Source organism: Rattus rattus, chromosome 1, assembly GCF_011064425.1.
Source record: "Rattus rattus isolate New Zealand chromosome 1, Rrattus_CSIRO_v1, whole genome shotgun sequence".
NCBI lineage: Eukaryota > Metazoa > Chordata > Mammalia > Rodentia > Muridae > Rattus > Rattus rattus.
The window spans coordinates 222,741,501-222,767,442 of NC_046154.1; the positions used below are offsets into that span (position 1 = coordinate 222,741,501).

At 34.3% G+C, this 25,942-nt stretch overlaps 1 protein-coding gene across 2 annotated transcripts in view; it reads right to left on the bottom strand.

Annotated features, from left to right (window-relative positions):
- Csmd3 (CUB and Sushi multiple domains 3) overlaps window positions 1-25,942 on the bottom strand; it is a 1,591,133-nt gene that overhangs the window by 803,953 nt on the left and 761,238 nt on the right. For both annotated transcript variants that reach the window (XM_032915225.1, XM_032915219.1), the window contains exon 6: window positions 14,807-14,919. In XM_032915225.1, coding sequence (XP_032771116.1) covers window positions 14,807-14,919 — 113 coding nt within the window. The remainder of the gene's footprint in view (window positions 1-14,806; window positions 14,920-25,942) is intronic.

Here is a 25,942-nt window from a genome sequence, read left to right on the forward strand (position 1 = left end):
ATGACACTGTCATTAGGACAAAATGACAAGCAACCGATTGGGAAAAGATCTTTACCATCTATACAAAGAACTCAAGAAGTTAGACTCCAGAGAATGAAATAACCATATTAAAAAACGGGGTATAGAGCTAAACAAAGAATTCTCAGCTGAGGAATATTGAATGGCTGAGAAGGTCCTAAAGAAATGTGCAACATCCTTATTCATTAGGGAAACAGCACTGAGATGCCACCTCACACCAATCAGAATGGCTGAGATCAAAAACTCAGATGACAACAGATGCTGGTGAGGATGTGGAGAAAGAGGAACACTCCTCCATTCTTTGTGGGATTGCAAGCTAGTACAGTCACTATGGAAATCAGTCTGGAGGTTCCTTAAAAGTGGACATAGTACTAGCTGAGGACCCAGCTATACCTCTCTTGGGCATATATCCAAAAGATGCTCCAACATATAACAAGGATGCATGCTCCACTATGTTCATAGCAGCCTTATTTATAATATCCAGAAGCTGGAAAGAACCCAGATGTCCCTCAAGAGTGGAATGGATACAGAAAATGTGGTACATCTTCACAATGGAGTACTATTCAGCTATCAAAGACAATGAATTAATGAAATTCGTAGGCCAATGGTTGGAACTAAAGAAAAATATCCTGAGTGAGGTAATCCAATCACAAAAGAACACACATATTATGTATTCACTGATAAGTGGATACTAGCCCAAAACCTGGAATTACCCAAGATTAAATCCACAGACCACATGAAGCTCAAGAAGAAGGACAACAAAGTACTGATTCTTCAGTTCTTCTTAGAAGGGAGAACAAAAATAGGAGGAAATAAGGAGACAAATTTTGGAGTAGATGCTGAAGGAAAAGCCATCCAGAGACTGCCCTACCTGAGGATGTAGCACATACACATACAGACACCAACCCCAGACAATATTGTTGATGCCAAGAACTGTATGCTGACAGAAGCCTGATATGGATGTCTTCTGAGAGGAAACATGTCAGAGAATGACAAATAAAAAGGCGGATTCTCAGAGTCTACCGCAGAACTGAGAACAGGATTCCCATTGGAGAAGTTAGATAAAAGGATAGAAGGAACTGAAGGGTTTTGCAACACCATAAGAACAATAATACCAACCAACTCGACCTCCAAGGGACCAAACCATTATCCAAAGACTACACATGGACAGACTCATGACTCCAGCTGCATATGTAGCAAAGAATGGCCTTGTTGGACACCAATAGGAGGAGAAGCCCTTGGTCCTTCCCAATGTAGGGTAAAATCAGGCCAGGGAGGCAGAAGTGGGTGGGTGATTGGGGAACACCGTCATAAAACAAGGGGAAGGGGAAATGGGATAGGGGTTTATAGATAAGAAACCCGGAAAGGGGAGGAGATTTAAAATGTAAATAAATATATCCAATTTTAAAAAAGAGAGAGAAGACCACAGCAGCATGTGCAGGGCCTGCACAATTTTGGGCTTGATGGGGTCCCATTGTTGAAAGGGGAAGTGAATGCAAATCCCCAACCCTAATCCAGAAGGTGTACCTAATTCATAACCTCCCACAAAGGAACATTTGGTTTGATCCAACAGATTCTCACTGAGATGGTAAACCACCCTTAAGGACAGGCATTGTGATGACAAGCACACAACTGACTTAGTGGAATTTCTGGTCCTTTTTGTGGCATGTTACAAATTATGCATATGCATATGCGCCTGTGTCTGCGTCTGCATATGTATGTGTGTGTGTGTGTGTGTGTGTGTGTGTGTGTATGTGTGTTGACTCACAAATCTATTACCCTTCTTAGCTAAAAGTTTTAAAAGTATTCTGCCGATTTCCACAACCTATCTTTGCTCACTTGTTTTTACATTCGCAAGTAAGACAATTTTCTAGACTGTTCTACAAAAAGTAGAGCGAATTCTAATCACCTGGACAAAGATTAAACTACAGTATCAGAAATAGCCACATAAAGCTGTGGCAAAAAAAAAAAAAAAAAGAAAAAGAAAAAAGAAAAAAAAAAAAAAAAGGAGAGGCAAAGAATGAAGCCAAACAAAATCTGCCTAAGTAACTCAAAATTTTATTCTGGATGAGCTGCAACAGATGAATACTTACTTTTACAGTTTCTATTTTAGAAACATTTATATGGTTATGAGAACATAGCACCTGAAGAAGGACAGAGAAGAGCACGTTTAGGAAGAAGTTGTAATTATTACATAAAAGGCAGGTTTGTGGGAGAAATAAAGGCTTACCATGGAAATAGGAGACTGAACATCACAGATAGGATGAAGGTATGTCTGAATAACTCTGCTAATATGAGATGAGATACATAGTATGTTTTGATAATTAGTTTTCTGTTTGTGAGTACTTGAAAAATATTATTTAGTTATATGAGAAATCCTGGAAAGGTTGTAAAATAAAATATGAGAAGTTTAGTCATGAGCATGGTAACCTGGAGATTCCTGGCCGATATCTTAGAACCAGCTGTTCTATAGTCATCCTGACACATAAGGTTGGGGTACACTTCAGAAGACATGAACTGGAGATACATATTATGATTGCTTAGCATAGGCACTCAGGATTTCAAGAGATGATACAGCAAAAAATTGAGTATAAGCATTGATTCAGACCTTAAATCTATAAATAAAACACTGAAGATGAATTTTAGTAAGGTCTATTATCCTAGATACAAAGTGAAGAAAACAAGGTTCAGGAAATAGAAAAAAAATCAAGAAATTGTGACAAATGTGTTAGTCTGTTTTAAGAACTAAATGTGATGACATCCAACAATCATGGAGGTGGACTCAGATGAGATGTGTGGTTCAGAAGAGAGGACAAGAGATGCATAAAAATAACCTACAGTTTCTCATAAGAATTCACTGGTAGAATGGAAAGAGAACAACCTTCAGAGATTGCTTCAACAGATCATTTCTTTCTTAGAAGTTAGTCCTCCATATACATTTCTGTTCCTTGAATGATTTTTTTAATAATCTTTTTTTTTTATAGAATAGAGTTTGTTCATTTATTCAGGGCTTACAGAAGGGAGTTAAGAGGGTAGTAGGGGCAGAGAAGGCAGAGAGAGAAAATAGAGAAGTAGAAGTGTAGTGGCTAGCCATGAGCAAGTGGAGAGAGAGTGGGGAGGGGGAGGGTAATGGGGACAAAGGAGGAAGAGGTTAAGAGAGCAAGGGAGAGCAAGAGCTGTTTTTCTCATTCTTCTATTTCATACTCTGGTGCCAAATATTTGGTAAGAAACTTGACCAGAGACTCATCTCAGGTTATCTCTGACATTACTCTTTACGAGAAACTCATCAAATCCAAAGAATTTAAATAATTGCCTATAAAGTGAATGCAAATAGAATCTGAGTTTAAAGCCCATATTGAATTCTACATGTAGGTATTTTCTTTTTTGAGATGTTTATTTTTCTAATACACAATACAGTCCATAATCAAAGTAACCTCCATAAATAGTATGTTTTCTACTTTCTGTTTTCCTAATATTTAAAAATTCTATTTATAAAGTTGTCTTCAAGTTAACTAGACACATATTAGAAAACTGTATATAATTTCCTTTCAACACATTATATAATTGCATAACTTCTTTAATTTATAACATTAAATGTGCTCTCTTTCCATATGCTGGGATATAAATTACATATATAATATATATTATAATATATGTAACATGTGATATATATGTATATATATATATACATATATGTCCATGCATTTAATTATTGCCACTCAAAACAATGCAATTTGGTATTGTATTTTTCACAGATTGTTTTTAAAAGTTCAAGTTGTATGTTCCTTTCATTTGTTTAAAACGCTTTTATGAATCTGACAGTGACAACCTGCTCAGTTATTATAGTTTACTATCACTTGGATATTATTTTTTCCCATCTTAAGTAAGTTCTAAGTACTCCAGATATATTAGGTTTCTTCTCAGAAGGCTGGTAGCTGTCCTGTCCTGTCTTGTTTTCTTGTCCAGACAGGGACCCCATTCCACTCTTTTTATGAAAAGTTTTTTTGTTTTACACTGTACATCAGGGAAGATATATATATATATATATATATATATATATATATATATATATATATCCTTGTTTTCCATATATATACTGGTTTTCTATCCTTCATCTCTACCTTTATCTATGTTCCTCTGGGATATATATATATATATATATATATATATATATATATATATATATATTTGGGATTAGTATATGTGTTTGTGATTATTTAGAGGTTTTGTATTTATCTATTACTTATGCCACAATATAAGTATTATTTGTACATGTTACCAGTTGTGATCATTCTTTCAATTATATTTCAAACTCCCAAGTTAATACCATTCATTTTTAATGTTTATCTGGTGAGATATAAGATCAGAAGAATGATTGTGTGGGGTGTGTGTGTGTGTGTGTGTGTGTGTGTGTGTGTGTGTGTAACTCAGATAACAATTGTAATACAAGTATTTCAACTTGGTCATTCTCACAGCGATGGTAAAGGTATACAGACAGTACTATCAATTTATTTTGTTAGAGGATAAAATTCCATTATTGACTTACACGTCATAGTTTACATCGATGTTTTTACAAATTACAGATTTGTGAACATTTTTTAACTAAATCATAATTCAGGTAGCATTCAAAGTTTTAATTTTTAATAATTCAGTATTAATTAATGAGCTGAAATTATAATAGCTTGTTTGCCTTTTATTATTAATATATATTTCTTTAAAGGTTGAACATTTTTAGTATTTTAGAAAACTCAGGAGTTTATAATGTTTCAACAAACATTAATATTTTTACTGCAAAATTTTTAGAAACAACTTTTACAAACTTTTAAACTCTGAAATAGATGGTTTCCATTAAATCTAGATATGGAAAAAATTCACAGTAGTAGTAGCTCATTAGTGTTCTAGAAATTGATATATATCCTGAAAATATAAATATAAGACAGACGTGTTTGACTTTTATCTTTCTCTCATATTTATATCTTGACTCCTTTAAGGTTTCCTCTACCCTTTCTCTTTCCTTCAGATCATCTCTTCCTTTACTTCCTTTCAGAAAGAGAAAACAAAAACAAGAGCAGCCCTCCCATGGATATCAACCAGACATGTCCTAACCATGAGAGGGAGAAGGGGAGTGAGAGGGAGAGAGGGAGGGGGAGGGAGAGGAAGAGAGGGCTGAATGGACATGACTAACAGGAAGAGGAAAAGGGTCCCAAGTTCCAGTAAAAGTCAGAGACAATCTCTCCCATTGCTGGAAAATAAGAACGCCACGCTACACAGCCTTAACATATATGCAGAGGACCTAGTTCAGACCCAATTAGGGTCCAAGTTTTGTCATTTCATTTCGTTTGGTCCCCATGAATCCTCCGTACTTGAATCTGTGGGCCATATTCTCATACAGTAAGACAAAGACTTTATGAGATGGGGAAAAATAATGAATTTAGGAATACACATATTTATTGAGCTATTTATAAGGAAGAATGCAAAGAAAATATCATATTTAGACAATTGAAAAATCCTGGCTTTTATATAAAACCAATTTTTTCCTACTCTCTCTCTCTCTCTCTCTCTCATCTATCTATCTATCTATCTATCTATCTATCTATCTATCTATCTGTCTATCTCCTTATCATTGTTTTTCATACTAGTAGATTTCAGTCAGCTTTAGACAAATATAGAAATGGTTTTGCTGTAAAAGTTGATTCGTTTTTTTAGATAACACTGATTTAAAATTCTCTTGAGTATAGAATTTTGGCAAAGTTGTTCCTTTTCTTTGAAGAGAACTTTGAGCATTTTGAAAATGTGTTATTCTCAAATATCTGCAATACTACAGGTGATAATGCTCTTGTAGAATATTAAAAATACTGTTCACTTCAGGTTAAAATTGATTTTGGCCTACAGCCCCACTTATCATTTAATTAAATGGAAATTCCTTATGGAGAACTTAAGTAAGCTGGATAGCAAAGAAAGAGATATATGTGTCATGAAAATTATAATTATTATAACATATATAAGAAGAATTATGACAATAAGATAAGGATACAGAAGGGTCATTTGTGCACAAAGGTATAGAAAAAGTATTAAATTGCAAATCAAAGGCATGAACTAGGCAGAAGTCCATTGTGTAGTGTATAAGAAGCTTTAAGTGTAGTGTCCTTTATGTGACAATTAAATTTTCATATAGAAGAAACTCGTCTTGCCTTTTTTCATGCAGTCATTGGTTACAGGATGATCTTTCCATTTCAAAGCATTTAGCACTAGATTGAGGAAGGATATTTGCTCTAATTCAATGTTTTAAATCCCTCTAAGCCAATGAAAAGGTGGAAAACAAGATTAAATATGGTTAAGGCATCTTATGAATTTAGGGGTGATAAGACTCTTAATGTTTAATAAAGTAATGAAAGTATTTCAGGTTGACACATTCAATGAATATTTTAAGATTTAAAAAAATCCACAGTTGGTATACAAGTTTCATGATTTCTCAAAGAACAGGTAGCTTTTGAAAAAAAGTGATAAAGGAGTGGCTCAAAATGAGCTCCTGCTAGAGACTGAAGATGTCATCTGATACAGTGGTGTTACCAGAAGTGTTGGGAAAATCAACATTCCCAGTTACATGCACTCATACATCTACTGTATTTCATAACCTTATACAGACAGCAAGAATCATAGCTAAATAACTAGTAGGCAGTAGTCAACCCAAGCTGTACTCCAATGTTGAAAAATATACGATTCTAATACAGTAGGGAAATGAGCAACTCTGGAAGAGAAAAATAACCTTCAATCTGAAAGGTACAAAAAAATCAATAATGTTCAAAATATTGTATGAAATCTACGATGAAAAATATAAAGTTTATATTTTATATTGCTTTTTAAATTGTTATTTTCCTACTTGTTAAGTTAAATTAAGTTACTTTTTTCTTCTATTAATTTTTTTCCCAGTGGCAACAGGGATATGTATACTTTTCATTTATGCCATGTTGTTCCATTGCTAATGCCTTTGTTAGTTGTTTGCTGAGATCTGTAAGGAGAATGAATAGTTAATTAGAAGGTATTTGATGGATCCTGAAGGATTTCACAGGAGTGGTCACAGATGCTATGTCAGGATAAAGCTGTGCTGTCTGACATTAAACTTAATGACAATGGGCAGAGTGAACTTTAAGTCACAGGGCTGAAAATGTTTATATGGCAAAGAGCTGTCTTTGTGCACTCTGTGCCAATATATAAATTTAAGACTCGATGCTCTTTCCACAATGTTTGCTTGCAGAAAACATAAGCCTGAGAATACCTTACTGTCTATTTTCTTTGTCTTTCTGCATTTGTGCTTATATGAATTTCTCTCTTTCCCCATCAGTATGTTCTGTTTCTTTTATCCTACTATTTAAACAGCTGAATTAGGAAAATACTTACTGAGTTTTTGTTATATTGATAGTATATAAAAATAAGTATCCTCTTGTTAAGTCTGACCAGTGCATGACCAGAATTTGTGAAAGTTAAGAGTCATGATATTCTAAATCATGATTATTTGGTTGTCTGGATGAAAGGAAGATGCATTTCATTGTAACAAGAGTATTTTATATTAGATAAATAATACATTAAATTTTATCATTTTCAAAACATGACATAGATATGACTTCATTACTCTGCCACTATAGTTCTTATACTGCTTTCTCTCCACACTGTCAGGTTTGTACAAATCTAAAAAATGTAAGATTTAAAAATTATGTAGCAGATGCTTCTACATGTGTGTGTGTATTCACTGTAACACAAATCTATTGATATCTCACAGAGTTAATTTAAACATTACTTGCTAATTATGTGACATGAATTACTGAATATAATTTTAGCATTATGCCACTATATAGTTACATATGTTTGTTCCCTTGTAAAAAGTACTCAGCTGAAAATATCTCCTGAAAAAAAAAACATAACATACAATGGAAAATTGAAGCCTCTATTACGTGCTGTGAGTGTCTTAGTCTGAATTTCAAACACTGATTCTCTTACAAAGGATGTGTTTGAAAGTGACTTTTAAGTAAGTTGTAGTTGCACATTAAGAGCAATGTCACTGCTGTTAGCAACAAGAACAGCTAACAGATTTTCTGAATTATTCTCAGGCAGCAGTCATTTAAAGTGTTTTAGACATGTTATCTAATTTAACAATGATTATTTTCTGAACATTTCATTTTAATCTCCATATATGTATTCATCCTTAGCTTCTCATCAGTAAGAAGCAGTAAGGTGCAAGCATTAAAACCTATGTCTGCCACCACTACACAGGTGACCTAGCACTAAGTGCTTTTAGAAAAGTCTGCTGTTTTCTCAAATAGCATCTCAACAAATGCCTCCTTCTCTGGACACACACAATGAGAGGCACAGAGATTTACAGGACATATGCAGACTTTTGCATTAGGCCCCACTTCCCACCTTATCATGTGTGCATGGGCAGGTCACATGTAAGCAAGTTGTCCTAATGTTTTTGTGTTCTGTTGAGTAAAATAGAGGTGTGAGGACTACATAAAATGAGGCATATGCAGGTATTCTACAAATTGTAATTCATATAATTTATGCTTGCATAACACTTGATCATTTAGTAACTACCTACAATAGGAATATGAGAATCCATACTGAACCCCCCCCCAAAAAAAAGACAGTTATGTTTTCCTCTCTTTCAGGCACATTCGATTTCTCCAAACATCTTCTAAAACTAAATTTCTGTAAAATCATGATATAATGAAGGTAAGGAAGGAACAAATCAATTTTCTATGGATAATTTTCTTTGTTTCAGACAGATGCAAACTGTAAGGTTCTGTTAAAAGCTTTTACAAAAGTAAGATTACAACATAAGAGCAAAGCACACCCTCATCCTTTAATAAAAAATCTGAGCTCCATGTTTCTATAGAATCGCTATGGATGGCAAGGGTTAATGAGGGATGGCAAAGCACCCATGTCAATCTCTTAAACACTAATTGTTGAATGTCAGACATTTATTTTGAAATCAATAACTCACAGAAAATGTCAACATTTAGAAAACACCCATATAGCATTTTAAAACGACAGTAATATATGTTTATCTAGTTGGCATTTTATATCTCACTAAAATTTAAGTCTTGAATTGCAATGAGGTAAAAGCAAACTAACAGGTCCCAAGGACTTGCTTATAGGGCATCATGGTAAATACCAAAGATCCATGAGTATTATAGCTTAAAAGAACTTTAGCTAGTGTTGATAGAAGGTCATGCAAAGGAAACCATGAAGTGTGATATAGACAACTGACTGTGCTAAGAAAATTGCTTATGAGTTCCATCTATAAATCAAGAATAGATGCCCACTTGCTACTCGTTTGCCAATAAGTAACAACTCTAATAAACCCAGTTTTTTTTTCCTCAGGAAAATAAAGGTCTTATGTCAATAACTTAGCTACATTCCACAACTATTAAGAATAACAGGCTATCCTTACATCCTACAAGTAATCTGGAAAAGAAATAACGAAGTGTTATAATCTTGAAGACCACCTTAGTACTCATTTTCAGAAAAGTGTGTGTGTGTGTGTGTGTGTGTATAAATGCAAAAAAGGCTTTTAAAAGACAGTAATAGATGCTGGTTCTAATATCAGCAGAATTGTATGTGTGACAAAAATACAACAGTTTCACTAAATCATTTATTGGTTTTTTGCAATTGAATGACAATTACAACTCTTCAAATTAGTGTAAATTAGAAAATATTTGTTATCTAACAACTGACAATAGACCTTGTCTTTATTATAGTGACTGGTATATTTTATAAGAGTAATAGAAATTGAAATCATGTTCTAAACTGTTTTTTGAGCCTCACAAATTCTATGAGATAATAAAAAAGTTAATATAAATTTACTTTATTTAAAAATTTTAATATCAAAAGGACACATATGCTTATAAAATATTAACATAAAATAATACACAAAGCAAAGTTATATGTTAGTTATATTGTCATATTTTATGGAAGTATCTATAATATTTCCTGCTTAATCATAAATCACTCATTTATTTCAAATTGATATTTAAAAATGTATACAAAATTCTAAAAAGCATTTAAAAATACTGATTTTTACCATTATTTTTAGTTCAGTTCATATTTTTTCTTGTCTTTTCCTGTTGTACTTTGCATTTTTAAAATTTTAGACTAAGTGATCATTTTATCTAGTCCCACAAAGAAGACTAACAGAAGTACTTGGGTTCTTTTTGTGTAGTGTCTGTGTTAATATGTAACATATTAATCCATAATTGGAATGAGTATATAGTAAAACATCTAGACCAGTGGTTCTCAACATATGGGTCAAGACCCTTTGGGAGTCATTTCCTGCATATCAGATAATATGACTTATAACAGTAACAGAATTGTACTTATAAAATAGCAATGAAATAATTTTATGGCTGTGGTCACAAGAACATGAGAAACTGTTAAATAGTTACAGCATTAGGAAGGTTGAGAATCAATGATCTGCACTATAGTAAAGGAAAAAAATCACATTTTATTTAATAATATATATACATACACACATATATATATATATGATTCTAAATATCATGTCTTATCTACTTAATTAATATATTTAACCAGATAACTGGTCCAGATTGCCTGAATAATATTAAACTTCTAATCCTCTTCGCTCTGTTTCCCTGGTGCTTATATCTTGGGCATGTAAATCTCATAAATTATGGGATCAACCTGGTCCTTATACATGTTAGACAACCATTTTTTCAAGCTGGGTGTGGCTGATTATTAATTTATTTCAAATTTCCAATCTGCAGCATTTCATAATAAATTATGAAAATCATTCTCAGAATCAAATCTATCAAACCATTTCTCCAGCTCACATGTTTTTAATTTTTAAAATAATTCTTTTAATTTTTATGATAATACAATATATCATTTCACCTTTTTTCTCCCCTTTAGACAATCAACATATCCCTCTTTGGTCCCTTTCAAATCCATAGCCATTTATAAAAGTTAATTGTTGCCCAGTACATGTTTACATATATATATATATATATATATATATGTATGTATGTGTGTGTGTACATATGTGTGTGTGTATGTGTTTGTGTGTATCATATATACATATATATTTTATACAATGTTTTGCTACATAAGTTTCATTTTTAGAATTGACAGGGTAATAAAACTAATTTTTTTCTAGAAATGAATATATTTTTTTACAATTGAGAGAAATGGTTTGATAGATTTGATTCTGAGAATGATTTTCATAATTTATCATGAAATGCTGCAGATTGGAAATTTAAAATAAAATAATAATCAGCCATTGTATTGTTCCTTACAAATCTACAATTTATTATGAGAATGTTAAGTATGGGAGATCTGTGAATGCATTGCTATCAATTCTCAGAATTATATTTTTTGGAAAAGCTAGTGTTTTATTGATAGCACAATAAATAATTTATTTTAAATATATTATTAATTAAAATTATCTTTCTGTACCTAGAGAATTCTTAGAATTTCTTTCCTAAAATAAATGCTAGAGTTTTATAAGACTTCCAGTATTTTAGGGGCATGATATTTGAAAATGGTGTGACTATTAACGTTTATTTATATCCTACAATAAACATTATGAGAAAACATTTAGTGTTACTTTAAGCAACCTTGCAGTTATTTATAAAGATCATTTTGAATACTGAAGTATCTCACTTATCTGTGCTTTTATGTTTCCAATACCAATTAAAAGAATGAATTCCATAGACAAGAAAGGCAACTAATAGAAGGAAATATATTTTCAGTCTTGATTTTTTTCTATAACAAAATTACAATGGAAAAATTTCCAGGTAAAATTAATTATTCAGAATTGAAAAAAATTAAAGAAAAAAAATATCAAAATGAAAGAAAAGAGTGTTAAGCTAGTCTTTAACACTAAACAACAACAAGATTTAATTTTTGTTCTCTCAGAACTCAGTAAAAGGAAAACTGTAGTGACAAATGCTAAAAATAATGCAGTTTCTCTATTTATCATAGTTTTTTTGTAAGTGTCAAATATATCACTTACATTTTTTCCTATAATGTATATACAATAGAAATTTAGTAAAATCTACTATCTTATAAAATAAGCATATACTCTGTGGGGTAGATGTATACTTATAGAGAAGTACACAGTTACTGTCAGTATATATATCTTACAGTAATCTCCTGAAGCATAGCAAGCATAGCAGACATTTACTGTCCGAATGAATACTTTCAGACAAGTCACAAGCATTCAGTCATCAGATTACAGAAGGTGTGTTACCATGAGAAATAGGGGATATCGTAAGTCCTGGTTTTCATGGATAATGGATGTGTGTGAATATCATAATAGAAATAGATGGCCATTAAAATTAATTTATATCAGTAAAGCAGAAATTAAAATATTAATGAAAAATTTTAAAAATGCACTGTCACCCTCATAGAAGTGCTTTTGGTTTACGTCCACAATATGTACATTACCTTAAAAATATTTTTGGGAGGAAACTACTTCCAAGTTTTACTTGCTAATACCACATTTTCAAAGGTGGTTTCAAGAAAAAAAAATTTCCGGATAAACCGTGGGCAAGTTCTGTGCAACTGAGTAATGGAAATCACACTTTTCGTTTTTAACTATGGTGCCAAAATGAAATATTCAATTCAGTCAAAATATTTAAAGCTCTTTCTCTTCTGGCCAGGATGTGTGCTTTTTCACTCATCCTAATTGAGAGATGAACTCATTCCACCAAAACTTTTTCAGTGCATGTAAAATTTATATTTTTACTCTAAGAAACCTCCAAATCACTCAAAGTAGTGTGTCTCTCTATCGTGGTTTGTTTTACTCATATAAAATCCAGGTTGAAGGATCTCAGACAATAGATACTGACTTACCTATCTACACTAAAAGAACCACTGTGACAAAATAATAATTTTGTTACTATTTGTTACAAAATGAACAAGAATACAAAGTATGCACAGAATTAGGAATTTAAAATCTATTTTCTACAAAATATCTTCCTTTCTATTTCTATCAGTTTACTTATGCACCATTTCTGGTTATCTCTAACCAGATATCAGTTATTAAATATCTTAATAATTGAAGATATTAAGTTAAATCTTGAAAATACTATCAAAGGTAATGTAAGGTTGAGTGAAAGAACAGTGACAATAACCAAAGATCCATATTTACTGGCAGTTGGGCCATTAACTCACAAAGCAAAAATAAATACCCAATTCTTAATGTTTTTATAAAATGATATTACACTAACATAAGATACCATTTAACATTGAGATACATTTGCTTTCCCTCACATTTTCAAATTTAAACAAAATGTCAGCTGTTAACTTCTATTGGTTAAATAGAAGGCACTCCACTGAAAGACTGCTTCAGTCTCACATAAGCAGACCATCGACCACGAGAGTTCAGAGGTTAATCTTTGAATTTCTGCCACCCTGCACGTCTCAGTTCACTATACATAAGAACCACAACCCTAACGTCATGTAGCTGAAAAATATGTAAAAAGTAATTCTGGTTGTGAAATAATAATTTTTAAAAAGCACGAGTTGATCAAGGAACCAGATAAAATCTACTAAAGTGATAATGTTCAAATGATCATGAATGGATCTTGTATATTAAAAGAAGCTATGAAAGTAAAAAAATGCTGTGTATGTTTATCTTTAACCTACATACCTTTTTATGGTTACTATTTTCTGTTATGGGAAATAATTAACTAATTAGATAGTTTTAAAAACATATTTGTATTCAACGTTTATTCCTTTATTCTACAAAGATGTGTTTGAAGAAGTTCTCTTGGGAATGCTCTATTAATTATTAAAGGTATCTCAGTAGGAATTTTTTGTTATAGAAATATCTATTACTCTACTATGGAATCAAGATACAACTCCTACTAATCTGTATACTAATTAGAGATAAACTTCATTGACCACTATTTGTAGAAGTCTCCTGCCTTTAAAATATTAATTGCTGAAAGATGTACTGCCAGAGACAACGTATGTTCTGATAGCATTTCAGCTAATTAATATAAGCTACTGTAAGTCACCATATTAAATTTACAAAATGCTAAAGATCAAAGAATACCAGAGGAAATATTTAAAAGTCCAAAAGCGAACAAAAAGAGCAAATGTAATTTGTAACCATGGCAATGTTCACTAATGCCTTATAGCAGTGGCTGATATACTAGTGAGAGCAAAAAAACTCACTATCTATTGAGTCTGACGTTGTGTACAACTGGGCTCACACAATATTACTGAGTATTATAGAAACTACATTGTTGTTAGTGTTTTATTTTCCTCTTAAAGTTGCCCGGATGAGTTTTCCCAGGTAACATTACAAATATTATAGCCTATTCATTTAAAATTATGCCTGTTAATAAAATCGGTAGATAGTAATTCTATTAAGGTTAATTATACTTGCAATAACAGACAAACTATGTATGAGAATGGAATTAAGGTGATAAAGAACCGATTCGCGACTACAGGTTTTCTGCATGATTTTATAGCATGCTTTCTGTTAAAGCATGTCATTAAATCCAAATATTGTATCTTCTGCAATATTCATTCTAGAAGTCATAATATTTTCTAGCTTTGATCATTGCGCTATATATAAGAATCTATTATTTTTAATATGTAATTTAGTTATGACTACATTATTTTCTTAGAAAAATGATATTCTTTTCTAATGTAAATCACCCTTTATAAATGCTAAGGACTTTTTTTCAGACTAAACAATGCAGTTGTGCATACCAAAATTATTTTACACATCAAGGGAAGCAGAGGTGATCATTAGACATACCTTGGTAGGGAGCACTAAATCCACGGTAACGGTGATTGCTGTCCGTTACAAAATGCAGTCTGAGCCAGTTTTTGTTGCTGATAATTGGTGGTGGTATATTCATCCCAGATAACCTGAAGTAAGAAAGACAACAACAGAAAACTTTAAAAAGCTGTTGGGCAGTAATTATTCTTACTGACTTGGGATAAAAAGGTCGCTAGCTACATACAATATACAAACCATTGACAATATACTGCCAGCATTTTTTTGGAAATGTAAAATGCGTATGTATTGTAAGATTAGTCATAATATAGTAGCATGGCTTTAACCATTCTATTTTTATCAGATCGCATGTATTGCTGAAATCTATTAAAATCACAACTCTCTATTACTCATTAGTTCTTTTAACATAATTATTGCACTGATTTTATATATATATACATATGTATATATATATATAATCCTGATAGTAATAAAGATATTAAACATTTCAAATACTTATTTCACTATTGTCATAAACAGGTTTTGCTTACTATTTTTGATTTGTTCACCTCAAGGAACAATCCAGTAAATAAATAAATGAATAAATATGCATTTACATCACTTACATTTTCAAGAGAGTAGCATGTTTTATGCCAGATTTTGATTTACAATTTGTAATGTTAAATTGCCTAGTTTTGTGAAAATAAACACCCATAGAGTGGATTATTTAGACAGCCTGCCTACATTTTTAAATGCAATGAAACTGTAGGACATTACTAACTTTACTTTAAAGGTTCTCAAGAACAAAGAGTTTGAAAGGAGTCTTTTGCAAAATTCATTAAATAAAAAGTAATTTCTCAATAATATTTAAAATGAAATGCAATGGAGCAAGTGATACGAAAATAAAACTTTCTATAATGTTCAAGGAAATTTAAGGGATTGTCTACAACAGATATAGTAAATGCAAGTATAAGCCATTGTGTAACCGTGAAAAGTGAAATGACGTCCTCGAGTGAAAGAAGATAGAGACAAATGAGGGGCGCCTGGGGCCCAGTAGTTTAAGCACAGCAATTGGGTATTTTAGATGGGTGCAACTAAAAGAAGACAAAACAATCCTGACCCAAAAGAACAATGATAGGGAGGGAGACTATCATTTTATATCTCAAGATATACGAGGAAGATGCATCAATTAAAAACTGTGTTTCTCCTGCATGTATGTATGTACTCTACACGTGCCAGATGAGTGTTGATGTTAGAAGACCTCTTTGGGTCCCTTGAAGCTGGAGTTATGGATGGCTATGAGCCACTATGTAGATGCTGTGAATGTAATCCTAGTAAACTAAAAAGTAGAGTTCTTAACCACGAAGCCATATCTCCATCCCAAAACAACCAGTATGGTACAAGTACAAAACACATATGAAGACAAGTGGAAAAAGAGAAGATGCAAACAGGAGTATACATGACTACAATCATGGTATTTGACAGCAATGCCAAACAAACTAAATAAACAACCAACCATATATGAGAAAGCATCTTCAACATATAGGTCAGAGAAAACTGTATGGCTACATGTAAAAGAATAAAATTAGACCCACACCTATAACGGAACTGTACACAAAACATCAAATGGATCAAATACATCAATGTGAAACACGAAATGTTGAAAGCACTAGAAGAAAACATAGGCAGTACTCTATAAGGCATAGGTTTGAAAAGGACTATCTGAATGGCTTGTCAATTTTCTTGGAATTATGGTAAAGGACTGATAAGGGAACCTTATTACCTTAAAAACCTTATAATAACCACAGGAAAAAAAATCAAGAAAAAAGCCCACAGAATGGGAGAGGATATTTGTCAGCTATGCATTTGACAGAGGATTAATATTCAAAAGATATAAATAGCTTTAAAGTCAAGGGAACAAAAACATAGTTAAAATAGTGTATATATCTAAATAGAATCCAAAGCATGTGTGAAACATATGAATGAACCTTAATAATGACAGCCATGAGAAAAATATCCCTCAAGGTCTGGAAATTTTTGAGTTTATATTACTGTGATAAAACAGCAAGGCTCAGAGGAACTGTTGAAGGAAGGGGTTTATTTCAGCTTACACTGTGAATATACACTCCATCAAAAAGGTAGGGTGGAACTGAAAGCAGGATCAAGATGAGAGCATGTGAAAAACAGTCAGTGGAGGAATGCTACTTCCTGCCTCGTTCCTCACACCATGTTCAGCCTGTTTTCATATACAACCCAGATGGCACCACCTAATGTAAAGTAGGCCTGCCCACATCAATCATTAATCAAGATAATACCCTAAGGACTTCCATATATGCCAATTTAATATAAGCATTTTCATTTAAGGTTCCCTCTGATCATATATCTACATCTATATCTATATCTATATCTAATCTGCATCTACATCTACACACACACATATATGTGTGTGTGTGTATATATATATATATATATATATATATATAGAGAGAGAGAGAGAGAGAGAGAGAGAGAGAGAGATGTCCAGTTGACAGGAAATAACTAGGACACTCAACCCAAGACCTAAACAATAATAATGCAAGTTAGCATGCCATGGTGGGGTTAAATCCACAGGCCTCACATATGAACATATATAGGCAATTAATAACTGAGAGAAATATGATTAGTCTTTACCAAGAATGAACCCTGTAGCACATTATTCTTAACTTGTCCATTAAAATCATCCACATATAAGCAAAACTAAATTGACTCAGGATTTTGCATTTATATATTTACTCATATATGTGTGCTTATCTACATGTATCAATAATATTTAAAGAAAAAGGAGCTGTAAATGTGAGGGAAGGGCACTGAAGGGATTGGTGGGAGGTATGGGGCAGGAAAAATAATATAAATGTAGCATACATATGTGGCATTTAAATTATTAATTTAATTTTAAAAATTGCAATTCTGTAAAATAAAATCAATTGTCCTATCTGCATTCCCTTGTCTTTGGTACTCAGAGAACACTTCAGCCTAAACAGACACGTCTTCATTTTCCCCGGGATCCGGAAAGCTAGCTGTGGCGCACGCTCTCCAACTCTGCAGCTTTTCTTTCCCTCACATTCTTGCTCCCCTGTTTTTAACCTGGTTTGACCTCCCTCTCTTCTCTGGCCCCCGAGATAAGATGCTTTCCTCAGGCATGTTTTGTCCCCATGACCTTGTTAAATTAATTGTTCTGTGTTCAGCCACAATTTGTGTTCCTCAGATTCACTCATTTATCTTATCGTAGGGCACTTTAATGTACTTCCTTTTAGGACTGAAATAAATATAATTCAGCTTTATTTACTTACTCTTAATCATGTTCAGACAAGCCAGCTTTGAAGTAAGGTTAAACCTGATGCTTAATCTCTTTCTGTGTCCTAACAGAGCACATCGAGATCTTGCCCTTTCTTGCCTCATTATTACTTTATGTAGTAGTAAGTTTTCCGTTTCCACACTATTACAGATTTCTTGCAACATCTTAAATCCACAATACCTAGTATATTAATTGATTAATAATATTGAAATGCTAGGTTCATCTATAAAAAAAGTATTAAGTAGAAATTTGAGTGCATTAAACTTACCTTTAAGTATCTATTTTTCCCATTCAACAACACATTTTAAATTGCATTTTACGCTATTATCAAATATTTTCTAGTTTTAATATTTTTACTTTATTGGATATTTTATTTATTTACATTTCAAACAGTATCCGCCATCCTATTTTATCCCCATCCCCCTGCTTTTATGAGGGTGCTCCACAGATGCAGGTGGAGTTACAGAGTGGGAAATGAAGTATGCTTGACAATTCTAAGTTAAGAACTATTGTAAAAGATGATTATAACATAGGCATATTAGCATGCCTGCTTACCGACCCCAAAACCCTTGCCTGTCTATCAGGAGGTCTGCCTAAGCAGGGAGGGACACAGGAGGCCTGGTCTAACAAGATACCACACCATCTCTCTTTAGGAGTCCTGCTCTAACCCAAGTCACATAGTTCTGCCTGCCTGTAAGGATGTTTGCTCCAATCTGAGATACTTAATCCAATCAGGCTACTTAATGCCAGATATAACCAGATGGTGAAAGAGAAGCACAAAAACAAAAGCAATAGAAGTCAATGTAATTTGGTGCTATAGAACTCAGTTCTCCTAGCACAACAAGGCCTGAATATCTTCACATACCTGAATAGCAAAATTCTGACTTAAAATCCTATCTCATGAAGATGATAGTGGCCTTTAAGTAGGATATAAATAATGCACTTGAAGAAATACAGGAAAATACAGGCCAATAGGCATAAGTCCTTAAAGAGGTAACAAATAAATACCTTAAAGAAACACAGGAAAATATAATCAAACAGGTAAAGGAATTGAAAAAAACAGTCTAAGACATAGAAATGGAAATGGAAATAAAGAAATCACAAATGAGGCAACCCTGGATATGAAGAACCTAGGAATCAGGAGCTACAAATGCAAACAATATCAACAGAAGAGATAGAAGAGAGAATCTCAGGTGTAGAAAATATAGAAAATATTTTTACATTGATAAAAATGCAAAGTATAAAAAGTTCCAAACCCAAAACATCCAGGAAATTTGGGATACAATGAAAAGACCAAACCTAAAAGTAAAGAACTACAAGAGGGTGAAGATTTTCAGATCAAAGAGACAGAAATCATCTTCAACAAAATCATTGAAAATTTGCCTAACCTAAAGAAAGAGATGGTCATGTAGACATAAAGGACCATAGATACCAGCCCAGACTACTATACCCAGCAAAACTCTCAATTATCATAGATGGGAAAACCATGATGTTCCATGACAAAACCAAATTTAAACAATATCTCTGTATTAATCCAGCCTACGGAGAATACTACAAAAAAAAGTACAACACTAGGAAGGTATCCAACTTCACCTAATAAAACATAAGCTTAACCATCTCCAAACAAATGCAAAAGAGGATAATCACACACACACACACACACACACACACACACACACACACACACACACACACACACACACACTACTACTACTACTACTACTACTACTACTACTACTACTACTACTACTACCTCCTCCAACAACAAAATAACAGGTAATAACAATCATTGGTCATTAATATCTCTCAGCATCAACAGATTCAATCTCCCCAATAAAAAGATAGAGCCTAACTGACTATATAGGCAAACAGAATTCATCATTCAGATACATACTGGAAACACACCTCAGCAGAAAAGACAGATACTACTTCAGAGTGAAGGACTGAAGAAGATTTTCTAAGCCATCTGCAGTAGTCATTCTAACATTCAACAAAATAAACTTTCAACCAAAAGTTGAAAGGCAGAGCCTCTCCAGAGACAGGTAACTGTCAGCAAGCACTTCTTGGCATCTGCAATAGTGTCTGGGTTCGGTGTCCGTATATGGGATGGATCCTCAGGTGGGGCAGTCTCTGGATGGCCTTTCCTATCTCATTACATGCTGAGAAAGTATTTGGCCAAATTCAAAACCCCTTCTTGTTAAAGTCTTAGAGAGATCAGAAATTCATTGCACATACCAAAACATAATAAAACTAATATGCAGCAAGACAACAGCCAACATCAAATTAAATGGAGAGAATCTTGAGGGAATCCCACTAAAGTCAGGGACAAGACAAAGCTGCCCACTCTCTTCCCTTCTATTCAATATAGTACAGGATGTTCTAGCTAGAACAATAAGACAACAAACGGAGATCAAGGAGATACAATTGCGAAAGAAAGAAGTCAAGATATCACCATTTGTTGATGATATGATAGTATACATATGTGATCCCCATAACTCTACCAGAGTACTCCTACAGCTGATAAACAACTTCAGAAAACTGGCTAGACATAAAAATTAAATAAAAAATGCATACAAATGATAAATGAACTGAGAAAAAAATTAAGAAAACAACTGCTTTCACAATAGTCACAAATAATAATACAAAATGCTTTATGTAAGTCTAACCAAGCAAGGGAAAGACCTGTATGACAAGAACTTCAAGTCATTGAAGGATGAAATCAAAGAAGATCTTATAAGATAAAAAGATCTCCCACGCTCATGGATCAGTAGGATTAACATAGTGAAAATGGCCATTTTAACAAAAGCAGTCTACAGATTCAATGCAATTCCCAACAAAATTCTAACATAATTTGTCACAGACACAGAAAGAGCAATTCTCAACTTCATATAAAATGCAAACAAAACAACAACAGTGACAAAAAACATAACAGGATAGTCAAAATATTTATGAATAATAAAAAACCTTCTGGGAGATTCACCTTACCTCAAGCTTCACTACAGAGTTATATTGATAAAAAAATTTAAAAACAGCAAACAATAACAAAAAAAGAAACAAAAAAACCCCAAAAATCGTGGTATTGGTGCAAAGATAGGCAGGTCAATCAACTAAGTAGAATTAAATAAATAAACCCATACAACTATGGACGCTTAATCTTTCACAAAGTAGCCAAAACAATACAGTCAGAAAAAAAGAGAGCATCTTCAACAAATTGTGCCACACTAACTTCAGCTCAGCATGTAGAACTATACAAATTGATACATATTTAATTACCCTGTACAAAGCTCAAATGCAAGTGGATCAAAGACCTCAATGTAAAACAAGAGACATTGACTCTAACAGAAGAGAAAGTGGGAAATACCCCCAAATGAATTGCACAGGGAAATTTTTTCCTGACCAAAACACCAATGGCTCAGGTGTTATTAATATCAACAATTAATAAATGGAAACTCTTGAAACTGAAAGCTGCTGTAAAGCAAAGTGCACTGTCAGTAAGACAAAGTAGGCATCTAAAGACTGGGAAAAGGTCTCACTAACCCTACATCTGTTAGAGGGCTAATATCCAAATACATTTTAAAAAAAAACTCAAGATGTTAGAGTCCAAAAAACCATGTAACCCAATTAAAAACTGAGTATATGGGGTTGGGAATTTAGCTCAGTGGTAGAGCGCTTGCCTAGGAAGCGCAAGGCCCTGGGTTAGGTCCCCAGCTCTGAAAAAAGAACCAAAAAAAAAAAAAAAAAAAACAAAAAAAAAAAACCTGAGTATATTAGCAAACAGAAAATTCTCAACAGAGGAATCTCAAAAGCTGGGAAGCACTTAAAGAAATATTCGACATCCTTAGTCATCAGAGAAATGCAAATCAAGACGACCCTGAGATTTCACCTCACACCAGTCAGAATGGCTAAGATCAAAAACTCAAGTGACAGCATGTGCTGGTGAGGAAGTAGAGAAAGAACATGCTTCCATTGTTGGGGAGATTGAAAGCTGGTACAACCACTCTGGAAATCAGTCTGATGGTACATCAGAAAATTAGACATAGTACTAGCTGAGGACCCAGCTATGCCACTCCTGGACATATACCCAAAAGATGTTCCAACATATAACAAAGACACATGCTCTGCTCTACTATGTTCATAGCGGCCTTATTCATAATTTCCAGAAGCAGGAAAGAATCCAAATGTTCCTCACCCAAAGAATAGATACAGAAAATGTGGTTCATTGAGACAGTGGAATACTATTCAACTAATTTAAAAAAGGACATCATGAATTTGCAGACAAATGAGTGGAACTGGAAAATAACATCCTGCATGATGTAACCCAGACACAAAAAAGCATGCATTGTATGTACTTATTAACAAAATCATATTAGCCAAAGAGTACAGAATACCCATGATGTACTCCACAGACCCTTAGAAGTTAAAAAAGGAATACCCAAGTGAAGATGCTTCAATCTCACTTAGAAGGGGAATCTAAATATTTATGGGAGGTAGAGGAAGGGAGGGACCTAAGTGGGAGAATAGAGGGGAGAGGGGGCAGGATCCTATATGGGGGGGGAGACAGGAGAGGAGCCTAAAGGGCCAGGAGAATTAATAGAAACATTCCAGGGATGGAGGTGGGGAACCTATAAGATGTCCCAGAGACCTGAGAGGCACCCAGTATTCAGTATGGGTAACCTTGCCAGAAATGCCCAGAAGTGGGGAAATGGAACCTCAAGAGATCACCTCTCATAGATAGACAGGACCCCTATGAGAGGAATGAGGATACCAAACCACCTTCAAATTTTTAACCCAGAATTGTTACTGTTTAAAAGAAATGAAGGGACAAAAATGGAGCAGAGACTGAAGGAATAGCTCACTTGTGATACATCTCGTGGATGGGCACTGAATCCACACGGTTATTGATGTGCTGTGCTTGCAGATAGGAGACTTTCATGGCTGTCATCTGAAGGGCTCTACCAGCAGCTAAGACAGATACATATATGGTAAGACCACCATTGGACTTAGGTCGGGGACCCCTGTGTAAGAGTTATGGAAAGAATTGAAGGAACTGACAGGCACTGCAACCTCATAGGAAGACCAACAGTGTCAACTAATCAAGACTCCTGGGAGCTCCCAGAGTCTAGACACTAGCTTACACACGCGCTGATCTGAGTCCCCCAGGACACATATCACAGTGAACTGACTGCCTTGTCTGGCCCTAGTGGGAGAGAAGGGGTATGTCCTGGGAAGCGGCACCCTCTCATATGTGAAGGAGAGGAGGGGTGGGGTGGGGAATTTTGGAGAGAGCAACATTTGGAATGTAAATAAACAATTTAAAAAAGAATACCATTTCATTTCACAGATGTGAAAAAACCCATGCCCATGCAATTTTCTGAAATTTTAAAATAAAATGCCTTTAGAGTTGAAGAAAACTTAAGTGTTCAGTATCTTTTCTAATTGTTCTTTTGTAACCATATACATACATGTCTTATAGTACTTTTAGGATTCATCTTAGAATTTAATAAGTTAATACAATAAATTACTCTTGTAAGTATGTATTATAGATCCCTACTATAAATCTTTAGTATTGTTTATCATTCACAGCTAGAGAGAATTTGTTAGATAGTCCTAAGAAGTACTACTGTGATAAATATAATAATAAAAAACAGTTTTAATCTTGTAAGCCACTTAATTCATGAATTGGATGATGGTTGAAAATCATTAATATTCTATCCTTTTCATGAGATACTTGAGGATGCTACACTTAGCAAGAATGATTCGTTTGCATTTTCTGCAACCAATGTAGGACCACTTCTTGGCTAGGTGTGTTAGTTAATATCCACAGGAGACTGAAGCTTCAACCTCAAAATGCTTGATAAGGGTGATTTTAGATAGAATTAGCAAACTAATGCGGAAAGATTTCTGTGAACGCAGGTAGCATAGTCCCATCAACTGGGGCACATAATAGGGGAAATAAAGGGCCAAAACCCAAACTCACAGGTTACCAGCATCTTTTTCCCTGGCCCACTATGATTTGAACTCCCTCTTCCCTGAAATGAGTGATCATATCTTCTGATGATAATAAAATAAAATTTTACTTACTTTAAATGTTTCTTTTTTACAGGAACAATTATGAACATTTAAAAGTAGTATATTGTACAATCAAAATAGAGTTAGCGAAAGGCCATGCAGGCTCTGTGACTTTACTATAAAGATTAAGATGTTACAGATTTTGTGATATAATGAAAATTATTCAAAATGCTGGTATCAGAAAAATATGTGAATAAATGAAAAGATGGGTTTTACTCTTTTTTTTTAAAAAAAACTGTTCCTCTTCTGTTACTGATATCTCTGGAATGTGTATTCCATCTGTTTCAACACAGAGGTTTCTCATGTTCCACTCACTCCCATCATCAGTCATTCCCACAATGTCTTATAATTTCCATTTAGTTATAGCATCTTTGTGCTAAATAGAAGTTGTGAACCAAACAGACTTTGGATTTGTCAAACTCAGATAAAACATTTAGTTTACTTTTCTTTGTATGTAGGAAGGGAGGGAGGGAAGAAGAAGAGGAAGGAGAAGGAAAAAAGAGGAGGAAGAAGAAGAAGGAGGAGGAGGAAGAGGAGGAGGAGGAGGAGGAAAAAAGGGGAGTGTAGAGAGCGGCGCGGCGAAACAAAGATGGCGCCGACATCCAGCTTTGCCTGGATATAAACGACTTACTGCGCATGTGCAGGCTTGTTCCATTGCTAGGGCTCCCTCTAGTGGTGAACAGCGGTACTGCACATGTGCGGTTTATGCACCAGGTGTCAGTTGACCGTTAATATGCTAATGAGGTGATTCATTCTCCGCCTTTCACTGGAGGACAAGTAGTGGTGTGATCCAAGCCCACCAATCCCTGAGAGATAATTAGCATACTGTTGTCTATATAAGCCCGGCGATTTTGCTTTCGGGGTCCCTGTTCAAGAGAGCTGTAACACTAAGAAGAGCTGTAACACTAAGAAAGAGCTGTAACACAGTAAAGGCATTCGCAGAAGAATCCTGTTACCCAAAGGCGTCGTTCTTGCTGGCGGGACATTGTGACAAGTGGTGCGAAACCCTGAACCAACATCGCCCGGTGCGAGGGGGACCCTTCAGTGTGCTGAAAGGATTCAGAACTGCGAGAAGGTAAATTAAAAGGTAAGCTTGAGGCATGCCCTTTTTTGGAAGAGAGCATGTCAGAACGGGCGGAGTGAGAAATTAGGCTTCGAGAGGCATGCCCTTTTGGATTTAAGAGAGCATGTCAGAAGCGGAGCTAGGAGCGCGCAAAAAGAAAAAAAGGTTACTAAAACAAAAGTGAAAGAGATACAAAAGGCGAAGAAACGCCGCTGGAAAAAAATAGGCGTACCGGAGGACGAAGTACAAGTCATCCGGAGAGGATATTTTGTATCCATTAAAAGAATTAGAAGCCTTAGAACTGGCTGGCAGTGACTCTGAGCAAGAGTTGTCAGAGTCCGAGGAGGAGGAATTAGAGGAAGAGGCAGCCATGTATGAGGAAGAAAGATATAGGCCTAGGTGGAGAGGCACTGTGAAGAAACCTAAAGTTATGGATCCTTTCTGGGTAAGGCTGGTAATTTTGTTTCTTTTCTCCTTTGTGTGGGATATAGAAGCCACAGACGGCAAGCTTAAGCCCGGACCAAAACCTCTTTGGCAAATGGTCCCAGCCTGCTTGGAGGATAAACGATGTGAGGAAGCCGTTAGAGCCGTTAGGACAGGTCAGAGGGTCCTTGCAGAGCAACAAAGTATGTCAGAGGGAGAAAAGGTCTCGAAAGAAAAAAAGAAAAGAAAAAGAGATAAAAGGAACAGAAAGAAGGCAGAGATAAAA